The sequence below is a fragment of the Gossypium hirsutum genome, chromosome D01, assembly GCF_007990345.1.
Source record: "Gossypium hirsutum isolate 1008001.06 chromosome D01, Gossypium_hirsutum_v2.1, whole genome shotgun sequence".
Classification (NCBI taxonomy): Eukaryota; Viridiplantae; Streptophyta; class Magnoliopsida; order Malvales; family Malvaceae; genus Gossypium; species Gossypium hirsutum.
This window is the reverse complement of record NC_053437.1, coordinates 42,511,967-42,528,004: the sequence shown is the minus strand read 5'-3', so window position 1 is coordinate 42,528,004 and position 16,038 is coordinate 42,511,967. Positions and strand designations below refer to the sequence as shown.

Here is a 16,038-nt window from a genome sequence, read left to right as displayed (position 1 = left end):
ACATGTTTTAGTTCATATTTGAATTAGGTTATTATGGATGGAAATGACACTATTAACATGTAGAGGTCATTTTGAAATAGAACTTAGTAGATATGTTAATGTAAGTTTTTGGCACGTGTATCTTTGAGGTTATGATGACTTGGTACATTTCAATACTTACCAAGATATGTTAGATTAATCAATTTCATGTGACTATGTATAAGGCTCCTTTACGATATGTTTTGAATGGTTGGAATTTAGTCAACATGTGGTATGTTTGGGTAAGAAGTTGAACTAAGTTATGATGCTTGAAATATGGTAAAGTTGACTTGTTTTAGCATGTTATGTTTTGATATATTGTGGTGCCCTTGAATGACATATTGGTTAGTTGAATTAAGATCTTGAAATGGTATCTTACTGTGTGTTTAGGTGATGTTTAGATTCCTTGAAAGTGTGCAGAAATGGTTTGGGGAGTTATGCATGAAATGGGTGTGAAATGGATTATTTATAGGTAAATTTTGGGTTCATACGGCTTGGAACACGGGTGTGTGACACAACCGTGTGAGGTACACGGCATGGCGACACAATCGTGTGTCATCTAAGGATTTCTTAGGGTACAAGTCAGTGAGTTACACGGCCTGGCACATGGGCATGTGACCCTACTCAAAGAGTTACACAGGTAAGGACATAGGCTGGGACACGACCACGTGTCCCTAGTTCAAACGTGCACGACCTGAGACACGAGTGTGTGTCTTAGCCGTGTGAGGCATACAGCTTGACCACACAGCCATGTGTGACCCCTATTTTCCAAAATTTACAATTTTGTCTAAAAACTTTTGTTTTGTTTCAAATTAGTCTCGAAATGTGTCTAAGCTATTTTTTAGGGCATTGAAGGCTCGATTTAGGGACAAAATGAATGTGTATGATTGGTTTATTATATGTTTCATTTTTTTAAATATTATGATGAAAAATGTTTCCAATTGTACGGCAATGCTCCGTAACCCAAATCCGGCGACGGAGACGGGTTAGGGTGTTACAGCAAGAAAGTGAAAAAGAGGAAGGAAGTGATGAAAATGAAGAAGACGAAGGGGAGGAGGAAGAAATGGAGCAAGATTCCCAAGAGGAGGATGACGACGATTATGAGGTGACCTTTTAACCGCAATAATCTTCGCAGAAAGGGCTAGTCATCTACATCCCAACCTGGCATGCACATTAGTGGGGTGGGGGTTCCGTGCAAGCCCATGTCTCGGGAAAAGGGAAAGCTCCAATAAAAGGGGGCAACCACCCCATTTTGATGGTTAAAAACAATTTTTAATTTTTTGAATTGTAAAACAATTAACTTGGATGATTTTTATTTTTTTGTTTTATATTAAGAGTAGACTAACATTATATATATTTTATTATGAATTTTCTATATAGGAACCCGACACAAGGAAAGCACTACAATTACGAGCTTTAACGAATAAGGAAGGAGAAACCCACCATAAGGGTACGACAATGTCACGATGTAACAACCCAATTTTGGGCCTAGTTGGAACAGTGGTTTTGGGACCACAAATTCGACGAGGAAAAAATTATTCTTATTATATTTTTATGGTCTACAATTTCACGGAATAATTTTGTGAAAATTTTGTTCGAAAATTTTGACGTTTGAGCACTCAATTTAGTAAAAAGGATTAAATTGTAAAAAGTGAAAAAATTGATTTCTACATGTTAGAAGTGTCCAATTGTGATGAAATTTTAAATTGAAGATCCTTATATGGTAATTAGACCATTGGTTAAGCTGGTGGACAAAAATGGACATGGTTAGACATGTTTCCAAAGTTTTTCATTAAGGGCATTTTAGTCCTTTAGTAATTAAAATGAATTAAAAACAAAATTAAAAGCCAAATTTTGTCCATCTTCAAGCTAGGGGCCGAAATTTCCATGGAGAAACCATGGCTAGGGTTTTTCAAGCTTCCAAGCTCGATTGTAAGTCCGTTCTAGCCTCGTTTTTAATGATTTTCACGTTTTTGAAATCTTTGTAACATGATTTATTTATTTCTACCATTTATTTGAGATATGATGAAGGTCTAGATTTTGACCCATGCTAGAAATTTTTGTATTTTGATGGTTAATGGTAGATTATGCATGTTTATGGTTAGAGAAACAACTTTTACTAAGCGATTTTCGGTGAAAATGCATAAACTAGTTTGTAAAAAGATTGTAAAATGTGTGTAAGTGTGTGAATAAGTGAAAATTGTGGACTGCTATAGTTATGAAAATAGTTCGGCTAGGCCTAAAATGCAATGAAATTGAATAAAAATTATTTTACGAGCCTAGAGGCAAAATCGTAATTTTGTGAAATTTTAGGGGCAAAAATGTAATTTTTCCATAGTATGAATTTTGAACTAAATTGAATAATGTGAGTGTTAAATAAGTTTGTATGTGAATAATGCATTGTTTTAATTTTATTTAATATATTGTTAAGATATGATTGAATATAGAATAAATATTTGATGTAGATTAAAAAAATGTGGTTAAATTTGAAAAAAGTTGGTAAAATGTTGTAAACTAAGGTTCCCGATTGAACACTCAGATTAGATTGGGATTCATTGAATGTAAGGGGTTGCTAAGTGCAGATTCCCTGAATCACTAATCAAAAAGGGGTTGCTGAGTGCAGATTCCCCGAGGGGTTGCTAAGTGCTGATTCACCGAATTATTGATTCTAAAGGTGGTTGCTAAGTGCTAATTCCATCATATCCTTGATTGTTAAAGGGGTTGCTATGTACTGATTTCCCGTATCACTAAATATAAGTTGGTTGCTAAGTGCTGATTCCATCGAGTAACGGTTAATATTCCGAAGTGTTCATCTGGGAAATTAGACAAGTGAAAGTACATGTGAAATGAATAAGGTTACGTGATGAATATTGGGTTCGATATTTAATCGACCATTGAGTAAGATGATATGAAGTAATGAAACTATTAAAGAGTAAATTTAGAAATAAAACAGTTTTAAACAACAGCAGTTGTGTGACTTTGAAAAATCACCAAAAATGGTGGAAATTGAATTAGAGGCTGAATAATATATAAAATTAAATCTTAATGAGTCTATTTTCACATAAAAGAGACAGAGAAAGCAAAAGAGTTTTATATTATGAGATATTTGAATTTTAGTGAGACAGGGCCAGAATGATTTCGAAATCCCCTGTTCTGATTTTGGAAAGTGATTAAAAATTGTAAAAAAATAATTATGGCTAAAATTTATACGTTTAGAATCCTGAATGAGTCTATTTTCAAAAGAAACAAATGAGAACATTATCTGAATTCTGTACAATGAGATAATTATTTTTTAGTGAAGAGGGGTCGGAACTGTCGAGCAGTGAAATAGGGGAAAATTTAAAGAATAAAATGTACTTATTGGATAAGCCAAAAATTCTGAGAATTTTATGGTAAAAAGATATATTAGTCTAGTTTTGGGAAAAATTAACGGATCTTAATTTGGAGCTCTGTAGCTCGAGATAGAAATATATTAGTGACTCTAACTCAGATAAATAATTTGAATTTACATACAGAAAAATAGTGAAAGTATGGATAATGTGGTTTAAGTGTGTTATACACATTAAGGATGTGGAATGGAGAGGAGGAGGAGGAAAATTGTAAAATATATGAATTATTTGTGTATAATTAGTCATATGTTCGATTATAATTGATAAACGATGAAATAGAAATGACGTTTATATTTGTGCATTATTGGTCATGGTTTAACCTCGTGTGGGAAAATAAAGTTTCACAGTATGTGTGTATGGTATATTGGGTATATTATTTGGCATGAAGTAATGTCATGAATAGTTTATGAATTAACTCATGTTCGTAAGTTTGATACATGAACAAATGTTGTGCTCATCCATGCTTATAATGCTTATGCTATATGTTTATTTGGCTAACATATTTGGTGTATATGCTTAGGCTTTGACCAAGTTGTGGTTGGATTATGCCACGTTAAACTTATAAGTTATGCATTAAAATGGTAAGTGCCTAAATGAAAATATGCGTGTGATCAAGAAAGGGGTGATAAGATTTAAATTATGGAATCTCTAGTGAAATGGTTTATCATGTGGTTAGTTCCAAAAAGATTTATGTTTAAATGCTCTAGCTTGCGACTATGGTTGAATGATATGTTTATATCTTGTGTGATATGCATAGGAAATGGGTATAGAAAGGTAATGAAATAGTAAGTTCATACTTGAAGTGTAAAATGACGAAAAAGGGGATAATAAGTTGAATTGATGTTGTTATTTAAGCTAAAGTGATATTTTCATTGTAAAATTAAGAATTTCATAGATGTGTTAATGAATGTTATAATCGATAAACATTGAGTTAGATGGTAAATACGTATTAGTATTGATCTTAATGATATTGAATTGTCAGTGAATTAAAAGGAAATTGCTAGTGATATGATTTGAATTGTATGTATGAGAAATTGTGAAACGAATGAAAAGGAAATGAAGCATTGAATTGCATGAGTATGTATCGAGTCTAGTAGGCACTATTTATTATGAATATAATATTTTGAGGATATATAGTGAAGAATTATAAAAGTATGTTAATAATTTGAAATTTTTAATTTAGATGAAATTTTATAACTCGGTTCAATACGTTTACAAGTGTATGTGTTCTGGTAATGCCTCGTACCCTATTCCTGTGTCAAATACGGGTAAGGGGTGTTACACACGATCAATCAGGTAACTTCGTTCCTTATATACTTAAGGGTTGCACATTAGGGGCAATGTGCTATTTAAAGTGTGGAGGGGAAAATGTATGTTTTGTATTCTTAGGAAATTTATGTTTTTATGTCTATTATTATTATTATTATTATTATTTTCTTGTCAAAAGTGTGCTTGAGCTTGTAAAAATACAAATGATTGGTTAGAAACATGTATATAGGTTGATTGTGGTTACTGTAAATTTGACATGATAATGAATGGTTTTAAATTTTCAATTATTAGACTACTAAGTTCTGTATATTACATTGTAAATAGGCATTAAGTAATTCAATATACCAAATGATAGAGAGAATAGGGAAATGAGTATGCTAGTTTGAATAATAGATCGTTAGAATTGTGGTTGCTTATTTGATTAAATTTGTGAATATTGAGATATCTAAGGATGACCTAAGGCATTGTTTTGTATAACCTAGAGCCAATAAGCCAACCTTATTAATGAATCTTTAGTACCTATATTTAAGCTAGAAAACCCTTCTTGATGAACCTTCATATAAAACCCAAAACCAAAATGCAAATTGTACTTACCCTTTTTCTTTAGTCCCTGAATTGCACAAATTTAGATATCGAGCCATACGTATTGAGGGGTAGGAAGAGACATAACAATTGTTCTATAAAATCAGAGTGGATGGGGAGAAACAATGTGATCTAGTGATTATAGTTAAAGATACAAATGTGCAAACAAAAGAAAAATTTAGAGAAAGTCAAAACGAGTGGAAAAAAGTATTTGAACATTGAAAAAACATTGTGAGTGAGAATGTATTGAAAATGTCAAAAGTGACCAAAAACAAGGTCACAAAACTAGAAAACTCAGTCTTTAGTGCACAAAAACTCATAAGCTAACCATAGTTACAAGTATTACATTGTGACTTCCTACATGGAGAAATAAGAAAGCTGAGAGAAAGAGAGATAATCCAGTATTGGAGGAGAATAGAGGACAATATAATGTGCCAAACTAATTTCGTGACTATTATAAGAAATATGTTTTTTATTTTAACAAAAAAAATAAAGAAATTTTTTTATTATAAACTATTCCTTAAATAAAAGACTTAAAATGGATTTTAAATAGAAATGTTTCCAGTAAAAGTACCATGAATACCCTTGTATTAAGAGTTAGATTGCATTTTGGACCTATACTCAAAAAATGAACAAATTAGTCCTTATACATTAACTCAAAGAGCAAATTGGTCCTTTTGTTAAAAAAATAATCCACTAGTATTGTTAAAAGTTGACGTGACCGACGGAATAACCAGACAGTTATACATGGTGTGCCACATGTACCTCATACTAATGTATAATGATTAGTTTTTAATAGTAAAAATGAATAAAAATTTTAACAAAAAAGACTAGTTTGCTCTTTAATCTAACATATAGAGACTAAATTACCCATTTTTTGATTATAGAGAACAAAATACAATCTAACTCTTGATACAAAAGGCTTCATGGCATTTTTATCAATTATTTCTATTTTAAAAAATTGATTCTAAATATAAAGAAATATTTATATTTATTTTTAAATTAAATCAAGTATTAATTATTTATCAAGACGTGGATTCAATATTATGTGTTAAGATAATTGTACGGCACCACGTAATATTAGTATAATATGTGTTAAGATTTTAATTATGGGAAGCCAATAAGTCAATCAAAATCAGAATACTTTGAGACAGATGATATTAATAAAGCAATAATTAATTTAGCCACAACTCTCCATAAAAAGTTATCGAATCTCAATGAAATAAGAAATAGAATAAAGCTAATTTAGCCACAACCCTCCATACAAAATTATCGAATCTCAATGAAATAAGAAATAGAAGCCAATCAACAAAATCCAATCTCCTTAATTAATTGAGATCGGATCTGCCATGTACGTGCTTATATAGAAGATAAAAATAGTTTTTTAAAAATAATAATAAATCGAATTATCATGATAATATCGAGCAGGCACTTGCATTTGTTTACTTTGGTTAATATCTGCTCTAAGCGTCTCTACATTTTATATATCTGAAATTTAATTTTTAATTTTTAATTTTTTAAATTTAAAAATTCAAATCAAATTATTAAAATTAATAATAAAAAAATTTATTCAATTGGTAACCAAGTAATAAAATAAAATGACTTTATAATGAACATGAATTTAACATAATAATTTTATTAGTATTAATAATTGAATTTGTATTTTTAAATTCGAAAAGAAGAAAAATAAAAATAAAGAGACTAATTTTTAAATGTAAGAAGAATAAAGAGACCTGAAGCAAAATTTAACCTTTATTTATTAAAAAAATTTAAACGGAATTAAATTGGAAAAAAAACACAAATTATGAATTTTTTTACTTTATGATATTCAATTTGATCTTTATTTTATTAAATTCTATTTTTTTGTTATAAATGTTATATTTTAATTCAAATTACTAACATCGAAAGATCTAGTTAATAAGTTGGTGAGGAATTGAGAAAAAGAAAACAGAACAAGAATAATAAATTAATAAAATTATTATTTTAATAATTAAATGATAAGAAATTTAGTTTTTTTTTAAAAAAAACAAAATCATATCTATTGGCTAATGAAAAATTTTAACTGTCTTAGACTTAAATATATTGTTTTTTTCTTCGACTAAAATATATGGTTAATAAAAGTAAATATTAAGTCATATTAAATTAAAATAATCATTAAATTTCTAAATTGAGTATTACTATGCGAGAAAAACAAAATAAATCAAAATGGCAATTGAGAATTACTATGTGAGAAAAACAAAATTCTATCCCAAAACAAATCAAAATGGCAGTAGACACGGAAGAGAAAGATAGTAAAAAATGAGAAAAGATTGTATAAAATTGTGAGAAAATGACAAATTAGATCATACACAACTTGTAATCTTGTAATATATATTTAGCTTTGGGATTCAAAGATCGGTGCGCTGGTACAGGATATTGATATTTGAATATCATAGTTGCAATCGCAGGAGATGGAGTTATCTACCATTGCAGGGCAGAGCATCCCAACTTTCCCTCTCTGTTCAACTGATGAGAAAGCCATTCCCCTTTTAGGCTTTGGCACAACTGAATACCCTTTCGGTGCTTCCATTCATACCCTGAAAGAAACCATTCTCGAGGCTATCAAATTGGGGTACCGTCACTTCGATACTGCTGCTATTTACCTATCTGAGCAGCCTTTAGGTGAAGCAATATCAGATGCTCTTCGTTTGGGGTTAATCAAATCCAGAGATGAACTCTTTATCACTTCCAAGCTCTGGTGCAGCGATGCACACCATGACTTTGTTCTCCCAGCTCTCAAGAAAACACTCCAGTATTCATTATCCCTTTGTTTCCTAGATGTTTTCGTTACGTGCGGTGCTTTTTATTGGTTTACTAATGATTTCTTGATTTTTACAGGAATTTGAAGCTGGAGTATCTTAATCTGTTTCTAATTCACTGGCCACTGAGTTTGAAGCCAGGCAAATATGAATTTCCTTTTCAGAAGGAGGACATTGTTCCTTTTGATCCTAAATCAGTATGGGAAGCAATGGAGGAGTGTCAAGGTCTTGGCCTAACGAAATCTATAGGAGTAAGCAATTTCTCATGCAAGAAACTCGAAACCATTCTTTCCACTGCCAAAATCCCTCCTGCAGTGAACCAAGTGAGGACCACTTTAATATCCACTTAATGAATTTTTTATGTTTTTCAACTAAAGTTAATGGTGTAAGATGATTAATGTTGGATTTGGGGTGATAGGTGGAGATGAACCCACTGTGGCAACAAAAGAAACTGAGGAAGTTTTGCGAGGAGAAGGGCATACTTGTGGAGGCTTACTCTCCTTTGGGGGCCAAAGGAACGGCGTGGGGAACAAATCGGGTGATGGAATGTGAGGTACTCAAAGAAATTGCCCATGCCAAGGGAAAATCGCTTGCTCAGGTTTGTTTGAGATGGGCACATGAACAAGGAGTGTGTGCGCTTGTGAAGAGCTTCAACAAGGAAAGGATGAAACAAAACCTTGATATTTTTTATTGGAAGCTCACTGCTGATGAGTCGCATAAAATAAGCCAACTCCCACAGTGCAAAGGGTTTCCAGGTGCGGCATTTTTATCAGATGACGGCCCTTACAAGTCTGTTGAAGAGCTTTGGGATGGAGAGATATGAATTTCATTATCTACTGGATTTATTACAAATAAACCAAATGGATCCTTACTTAGTCTGTTGAAGTGCAAAGGGTTTGCGTGATGATAGATCAGCATCCTTTGAAACCTAAGAAACCTTGTGCAAGTTCCTTTCTTAGAACATCTTCAAATTAATAAGTGAAACCAAACCTGTTGGTATTAACAGATGGATTTTTCTGCAATATGAATTTTCTCTAGAGTGGTTTCCAATCTATATCATATGTTAAAAAAGATAAAAATTGATTAATTTAATTAAAATATTGTTCGTTATACAATTAAGTTGCTAAATTCTAAACTTTTAAATTGAATATTTTGATAAATTTTGTTACGGTAAAGTTTTCGACATTTATAATGTGCTAAATTCTTAAATTAGAATCAAATTTTTTAGAAGTTGCTCATGTAAGGGCCAAACATTTTAAGGTAATAAGATAAGGATTAAACCTTTTCGAAAGTGTTCAAGTAAGAATCAAAATATTTCAGTATAATCAAATAAGGACATTTCAAATGTCATATTAGGTATGAAATTATGTTTTTTTTTTCTTTTCATTTCAAGTAATATTTCACTTAGGTGCCATGTGTTCTATTTTTAAACACTTCATTCACCTAAATTTGTACTACAAACTAAGGTGAAGTACATGAAGATCCTTTATTTAAGCACATTTAAAAAGTTATGATCCTTGTTTGACATTTTATAATGTTTAACCCTTTATGGAAGCACGGTTCAATGTTAATTTGAGCATTTAGCTTTAATAATTTATGAATGAAATCATAGTAAACAACTTATGAAGGAATAATGATATATTTTTTAAAATTTTACAAAATTTATTTTTATAAATTATATGAAAATTTTTAATTTTAAGGAAATTATTAGAAATTATGATAACTTTGTTAATTATTAGAAACAATATTGTTTAAAAAATATTAAATGATAGACAACATAATAATCAATTTCATTGATTATTAAGTATCATCTCAAGATATTTGTAATATAGATAACAAAATAACAAAAACAATTTAATGACTATTGTTAATTAAACAATTACAAAAGTTATGTGATGATGAAATTTTGATAATGAAGATCAAGTATATAAAAACAATAGACCTAAATATTTGATGATTTAATTATGAATTGTCAAATCTTGATAATTTTTTGAAAAATTTAGTAAAAATCATAGTAGATCTTCTTATAGTTTAAGAATTATAATAACACGCAAATAATGTTATGTGGTATGTTGAATGATGTGTCTAGTAGTACCATGTTCTCCAATTGTTAGTCTTTAACAATTGGCTGACTAAAATTTTTAATTTTGTTAATGAATGTCTAAATTGACAATTTTATATAGTTTGATGTATGAAATTCAAAGAATGTTGATAAAAATGAAGTTTATGAGCCTATGTGTGAATTATTCTCTAAAGGGAAGTAAGGGAAACATGCTGCATATAAAGAGAAACGGATTTATATGGAAAAAGAGGAAATTGAAGGTGATATTGAGGCAAATACAAAGACAGTTGCAATTACCCCCACAGTTGCCAAACCTACCTTAGCTTCCCAGAATCTATTACTACAACACTTAGATGAGGAGATTGTTGAACTAGATAAAAGCATCCAATATCTTGAGAACTAACTGAGGGTACTACAACGTTTAAGGCTATGTGCTCAACGCTACAAATTAGACATTCTTTCCGAGAAGTAGAGTGACGCGATCTCGTCCAAGGACTCTACCAAGTCAGTTTTCGAACCAATCGAGTTGCCAATGAGACCAATCACTCGTGCCCGAGCCAAGAGATTTAAAGAAGCTATCCCGGGCTACGTTGATCAAGTTAAGGGAGAAGCTCTAACCGGATTCATCGATCGAGCTTGGGAGTGTTCGACATGTGCTCCATGCAACCTTCATCAAACCGACTTCAATATTAGCTAGCTAATTCAGCTGCTAGGATAAGATTTAAACTCTTTTAATTGTTATTAATTATGTTCTATTTCTTGCAACATTAATACATGTCTTAGTATCTTAAATTGATTTAAGTCTATTAACTATACTCTAGTTCGTACAACATTAATGCATGTTTTAAGTCAGACATTTTAATTGTGTCTTAGCTTATTACAAATTAAAATTGTGTTTTAGTTTGTCTTAATCTAGTCATTATTTTGTTTTACAGGTTATTCAATTGGGCGGCTGGACATTCATGCATTGTTCCAGATTCATTGAAGTTCATTTATGAAAAAACATGCATCCGATTAATTCATGCATCTTGGAGTTGCTGGACACACTCTTCCAAGGGACCGTTCGTGAAAAGTTATGTCAATCATTGCTCCTTAATTTTGCTGATCATCCAGCTTCTTTTGTTCACACTAATGGACCATTCACTTCCTGTTGTTCACACCCAAAGGACCATCCAAGTCCATGTGTTCACACCAAAGACTCTTCAAACGTACCAAGATGCATCCCTTGGCAAATTATACATTTGGTGAACAAAGAAGCATTAACTTCAGCTCATAAACATCATTGACCGATCAAGCTCTTTGATTAAATCAACTCAACTCTTAAGTCCACTTCAATGACTATTCGGGAACTCCAACTGTCAAGCTAATGTTAACCGAATTGATCAAGCTATTAATCAGCTGAATTAAGTGAATGTCAACTTCATTGAGTTGTAATTACATTTTGACTATTCGGCTGGTGCCTCATAGCCTATAAATAGTTTGCTTGTAACCTGTAGCAAGAGGTTTTGATCCTTGAATGAATTTTAACATATTTGTGAGTTGTTCAACTCACGTTGTTCTTTGTGACTCAAATTGACTTATCTAGCTTGCTAGTGACGTCAATCTGTTTCTTTACCGACTGGTTTCTGTCTTCTATAGATAGAGGGTTACAGTCCTATCCTTCATTCATTTTTCACCTTGATAGCTCAATAAGAATTGGGTCTCTATTTCTTAATAGTAGTTCATTCTTCCACTGTTGAGTTCAATATCTATATATCCATCAACTTATCATATATTTATTTTCTTTGTTTAAACTATCAACCTTTGAAAATAGCCTTTTGTTAAACAAAAAAAACTTGTTAATTTTACGATTGGGAACAAAGCGACTCGATTTCATTAATGAATATGAGATCACATCATTTGCTATCAGAGCTAGTTAAAATTAAGTATCGTCATTTTTCTTACTCTCGATTTGAAGAATATAAAAACAATATCGATTAAAGAAAAAAATAAAATATAAATCTGTTGCAAAATCAAACGTGAAAGTACAAAAAGGGAATTTTAGTTTTGTGTAAGATCAAACAAAAGAAAAGCTAGCTTGAAAAGTGTTATTTTTCCTGAATTTGAAATTTTCTTTTCCAAAATCATTTTTCAGCTGCACTCTCATTAAAACCATTTTTCTTTCAAGCCTACCTGTACCCAACGTCATACCCAATGTTCTACACCTATTTTGAAGTCGACTCTACATAGACTTGCTGCTAAGTCTAAAGTAGTTCCAAAGAATTTTGAGAAACGAACAAGAGAGGTAAAAGGCAAGAGAGGTGAGACTATCAAAGAGGTAAAAGCCAATCTCGAGTGTAAACATGAGTGGAGTGCTCAATTTTATTTCTTTTTGAGAGATTGGTGATGTTTATAGTGAGGATTAAAAAGAATTATGTCGTGTAGTCCTGAAAAGAATGCCTCTGTTGGAGGCGCATCAAACATTGCTGATGGTGGTGGTATGTGTCCTGTGAGAAACATAGCTGGTAGAGGTGTGCCCTACTTCGCATACCAAACACTTCTTCAAGAGATGACCCATTTGCTACAACAGCATCTAGAGTCACTTCAAGAACGGATGGATTAACTCGAAGAAAAAAATCAACGGGAATGTACTCCTTCAAACCCAAGGTGAGAGCGAGGCCAACCGTGGCAACATCAAAATGATCTTTATGAACCAAGTGACGTGAAGAGCGACCAAGCCTCCAACTAAAGTGAAAGACGTCGAGGCCAAAGGAATCGAGGACCAAGGGAGCGAGAACGCATAGGTCATGACCTTAAGAACATCAAGATGGCCATTCCACCATTCTAAGGGAAAACGATCCCAAGGCATACTTAGACCGGAAAAGAAGAACGAACTTGTGTTCGAATGCCACAATTATTTCGAAGGACAGAAGTTCAAGCTCGCCACAATAGAGTTCTCTGTTTAAGCCATTATTTGGTGGGATCAACTCACCATGAGTCGATGAAGGAACGGTGAATGTTCGGTATCAATTTTGGCTGAAATGAAGTCCACCATGAGAAGGGGTTCATCCCAACTTATTATCACCGAGAGTTGTACCAAAAATTACAAAATTTACTCAAGGAAATTGAAGTGTAGAAGACTACTACAAAGAGATAGAGGTAGCCATGATTCGAGCCGATGTGGTGGAAGATCGAGAGGCTACTATGGCAAGGTTTCTTGCTGGACTCAACTGTGATATCGCCAATATGGTGCAGTTGCAACACTATGTCGAAATCATTGATATGGTCCATATGGCAATCAAGGTGGAGAAGCAATTGAAGCGAAAGCGCGCCACATGAACCTTTTTTAATGCCACTTATACTATGAGATGAGGACAAGGAGTTAGCAAAAAGGATGCCCCAAACCAATCTAAAGAACTTGTTGGAGCCACAAAGCTTAACAAGCCAAGTGGTGAATCAAGCAAAGGGAAGATGGAGGCTGCACCAAGCCGGACTCGAGACATCAAGAGTTTTAGATGCCTTGGGAGAGGTGACATAGCCAGTCAATGTCTTAACCAAAGTGCCATGTTCATAAGGGATGATGTAGAGATCGAGTCCAAAGGTGAACAAGAAAAAGAAACCAATGAGTCGGTTGATGATGAAGAAGACTTGCAATATGCTGTTGATGGAGAAGTTTTGGTCATCAAGAGGAGTTTAAACCTCCAAAGCATAGAGAACGAGCAATAGTGTAACATCCTGAAATAGGGCCTAAACAGAACAGTGGTTACGAAACCATGAATTTGAGATAGAAAATTTTATTGTGATTAATTTTTATGATTTACCGATTGATTGGATGCATGTGTTAGAACACCGATAAGAAATTTCAGTGATTGCATGTTTGAATTGCATATTAGGGTCTAATTGCAAAAGTGGGTAAATATGAGTTTTAGATGATAAATGATTTAATTGAAGTGCATAATTGAAGTAGAGGTCCTTAAATGGTAATTAGACTATTAGATTTTCATGGACAAAAATGGACATGAGATAAGTGAATTAGGATATTTTTAAGTTAGGGGCATTTTAGTCATTTGGTAATTAAATGAATTAAAAAGGAAAATAAAGCCAAAATGTGCTCATATTTCTTCCACCATAGCCGAAACTTACAAGTTCTCCATAGCTAGGGTTTTGGCCACTTTCAAGCTTGATTGTAAGTACATCCAAGCCTCGTTTTTAATTTTTTTACGTTTTTGGAGTCTTCGTAGCTCGATTTAGTTTATTCTACCATTAATTCATGTTAGAGCTCATATTTGGAAAAATACCCATAGGTGAGATGTGTTTATTTTGATGTTTTATTGTATAATATAAAGCTTGAAATCATGTTAAACAACTTTTGCTAGTCGGTTTTAAATGAAAATGAGTAAAACGACATAATCGGTAAAAATACCTAATGTTAATAAGTAAATGTTAAAGTGGGAATTTGATGTTGATATAGAAGGGAAAGATGTTCAGCATGTCATAAAACATAAGAATAAGGGATGAAGTTTAATTTCCGAGCTTTGGGGAAAAAGTGTAAATATGCAAAAGTTTAGGGGCAAAATTGTAATTTTGCCAAAGTTTGAGTTAAGGACTGTTTTGATGAATGTGAGTATTAAATAAGCTAAATTTTCTATTATAGATCAAGAGGAACGGAATCCAAAGTTAGACTGGGGAAAGAAAAAGGTTGAGGACTAAGTTACTAGATTTGATCATATTTTTTACCGAGGTAAGTTTACGATAAATAAATGTAATATTTTAATAATTATTATTAATGTTGTTATTTTTCAGAAATTATGTATTTATTTCATGAAATTATTTAATGTTGACTCAAGTATGAGATGATAGAGAATCAGTGTTAAAAAGTCCCGTTGAAACATTAGGAATGTATTGGATACAAATGTCATGAAATTAAGGGAATGAGATCCCATGTAAGACCAGGTCTGGGACATGGAATTGGCATTATTGAGGTTATGAGAGGTCCCATGTAAGACCATGTTTGGGACATGGCGTTGGCACCGAGATGAGAGGTCCCCCGTAAGACCATGTCTGGGACATGGCATGGGCACCAATATGAGAACTCCCATGTAAGACCATATATGGGATATGACATTGGTAGTACAGGAAACATCCCATGTAAGACCATGTCTAGGACATGGCTTTGGCATGTTATTATTAGACAGGAGACCCGAGTATCCTTAGTATTCCAATTGGTTCAACGGGCTAGTAAATAGACTATATTACATGAAAGTTCAGGTAAAAGCATAATAAATAGATTCAGGTGAGTTATAGGAGTTAAGAATATCTCAGTTATCACTTGAGAAAGAAATTTCAGCAAGGGAGGAGAAGTTATAATCATGAGTTATTTAAGTAAGCAAGTAAGCAAACAAGTAAGAGAGTAAGTAAAGAAGAAGCAAAGACCATGAAACTTGATGATGATTTATGAGTATATTATTTTTGATAAATGTTGTTATTTATTTGCTTGTAAACTTACTAATCTTTACGCTTACTCTTTTTATTTTCCTTATTTTTATTATAGTATCGCCAAGCCAATTCGGGGATCATAAGGGCGGCAGAGACCTTTTCACACTATCAACAGACATCTTGGTATTTTGTGGTTGAAACGTTTTAAGTTATGGCATGTATAGGGACTTAGTCATTTTGTGTATGTGTATCCTTATGATATGGTTAATGAATAGCATGGAAATACTTGATAATGATTAGCTATTGAAATGGCTATTTAAGAACATGTTTTGTTGTTATGTATGCATAAATGATAGTTAATATAAAGAAATTATAAAAGAGTAAAAATTTGCAATGGAACAGTTTTTGGACAGCAGCATTAACATGATCTTGGAAAATCACTAAAAATATTAGAAATGGAATTTTATATTATGAGATATTTGAATTTTAGTGAGACAAGGTCAGA

General features: G+C 32.3%; 1 protein-coding gene across 1 annotated transcript; it reads left to right on the top strand.

The window, feature by feature from the left end:
• Positions 1 to 7,636: 7,636 nt before the first annotated feature.
• On the top strand, positions 7,637 to 9,061 carry LOC107921459 (deoxymugineic acid synthase 1-B). The gene is made up of 3 exons (XM_016851307.2): positions 7,637 to 8,049; positions 8,136 to 8,379; positions 8,475 to 9,061. The coding sequence occupies exons 1-3, from the start codon at positions 7,709 to 7,711 to the stop codon at positions 8,877 to 8,879; spliced, it is 990 nt and encodes a 329-aa protein (XP_016706796.1). The 5' UTR covers positions 7,637 to 7,708; the 3' UTR covers positions 8,880 to 9,061.
• The last annotated feature ends 6,977 nt before the right edge of the window (positions 9,062 to 16,038 follow it).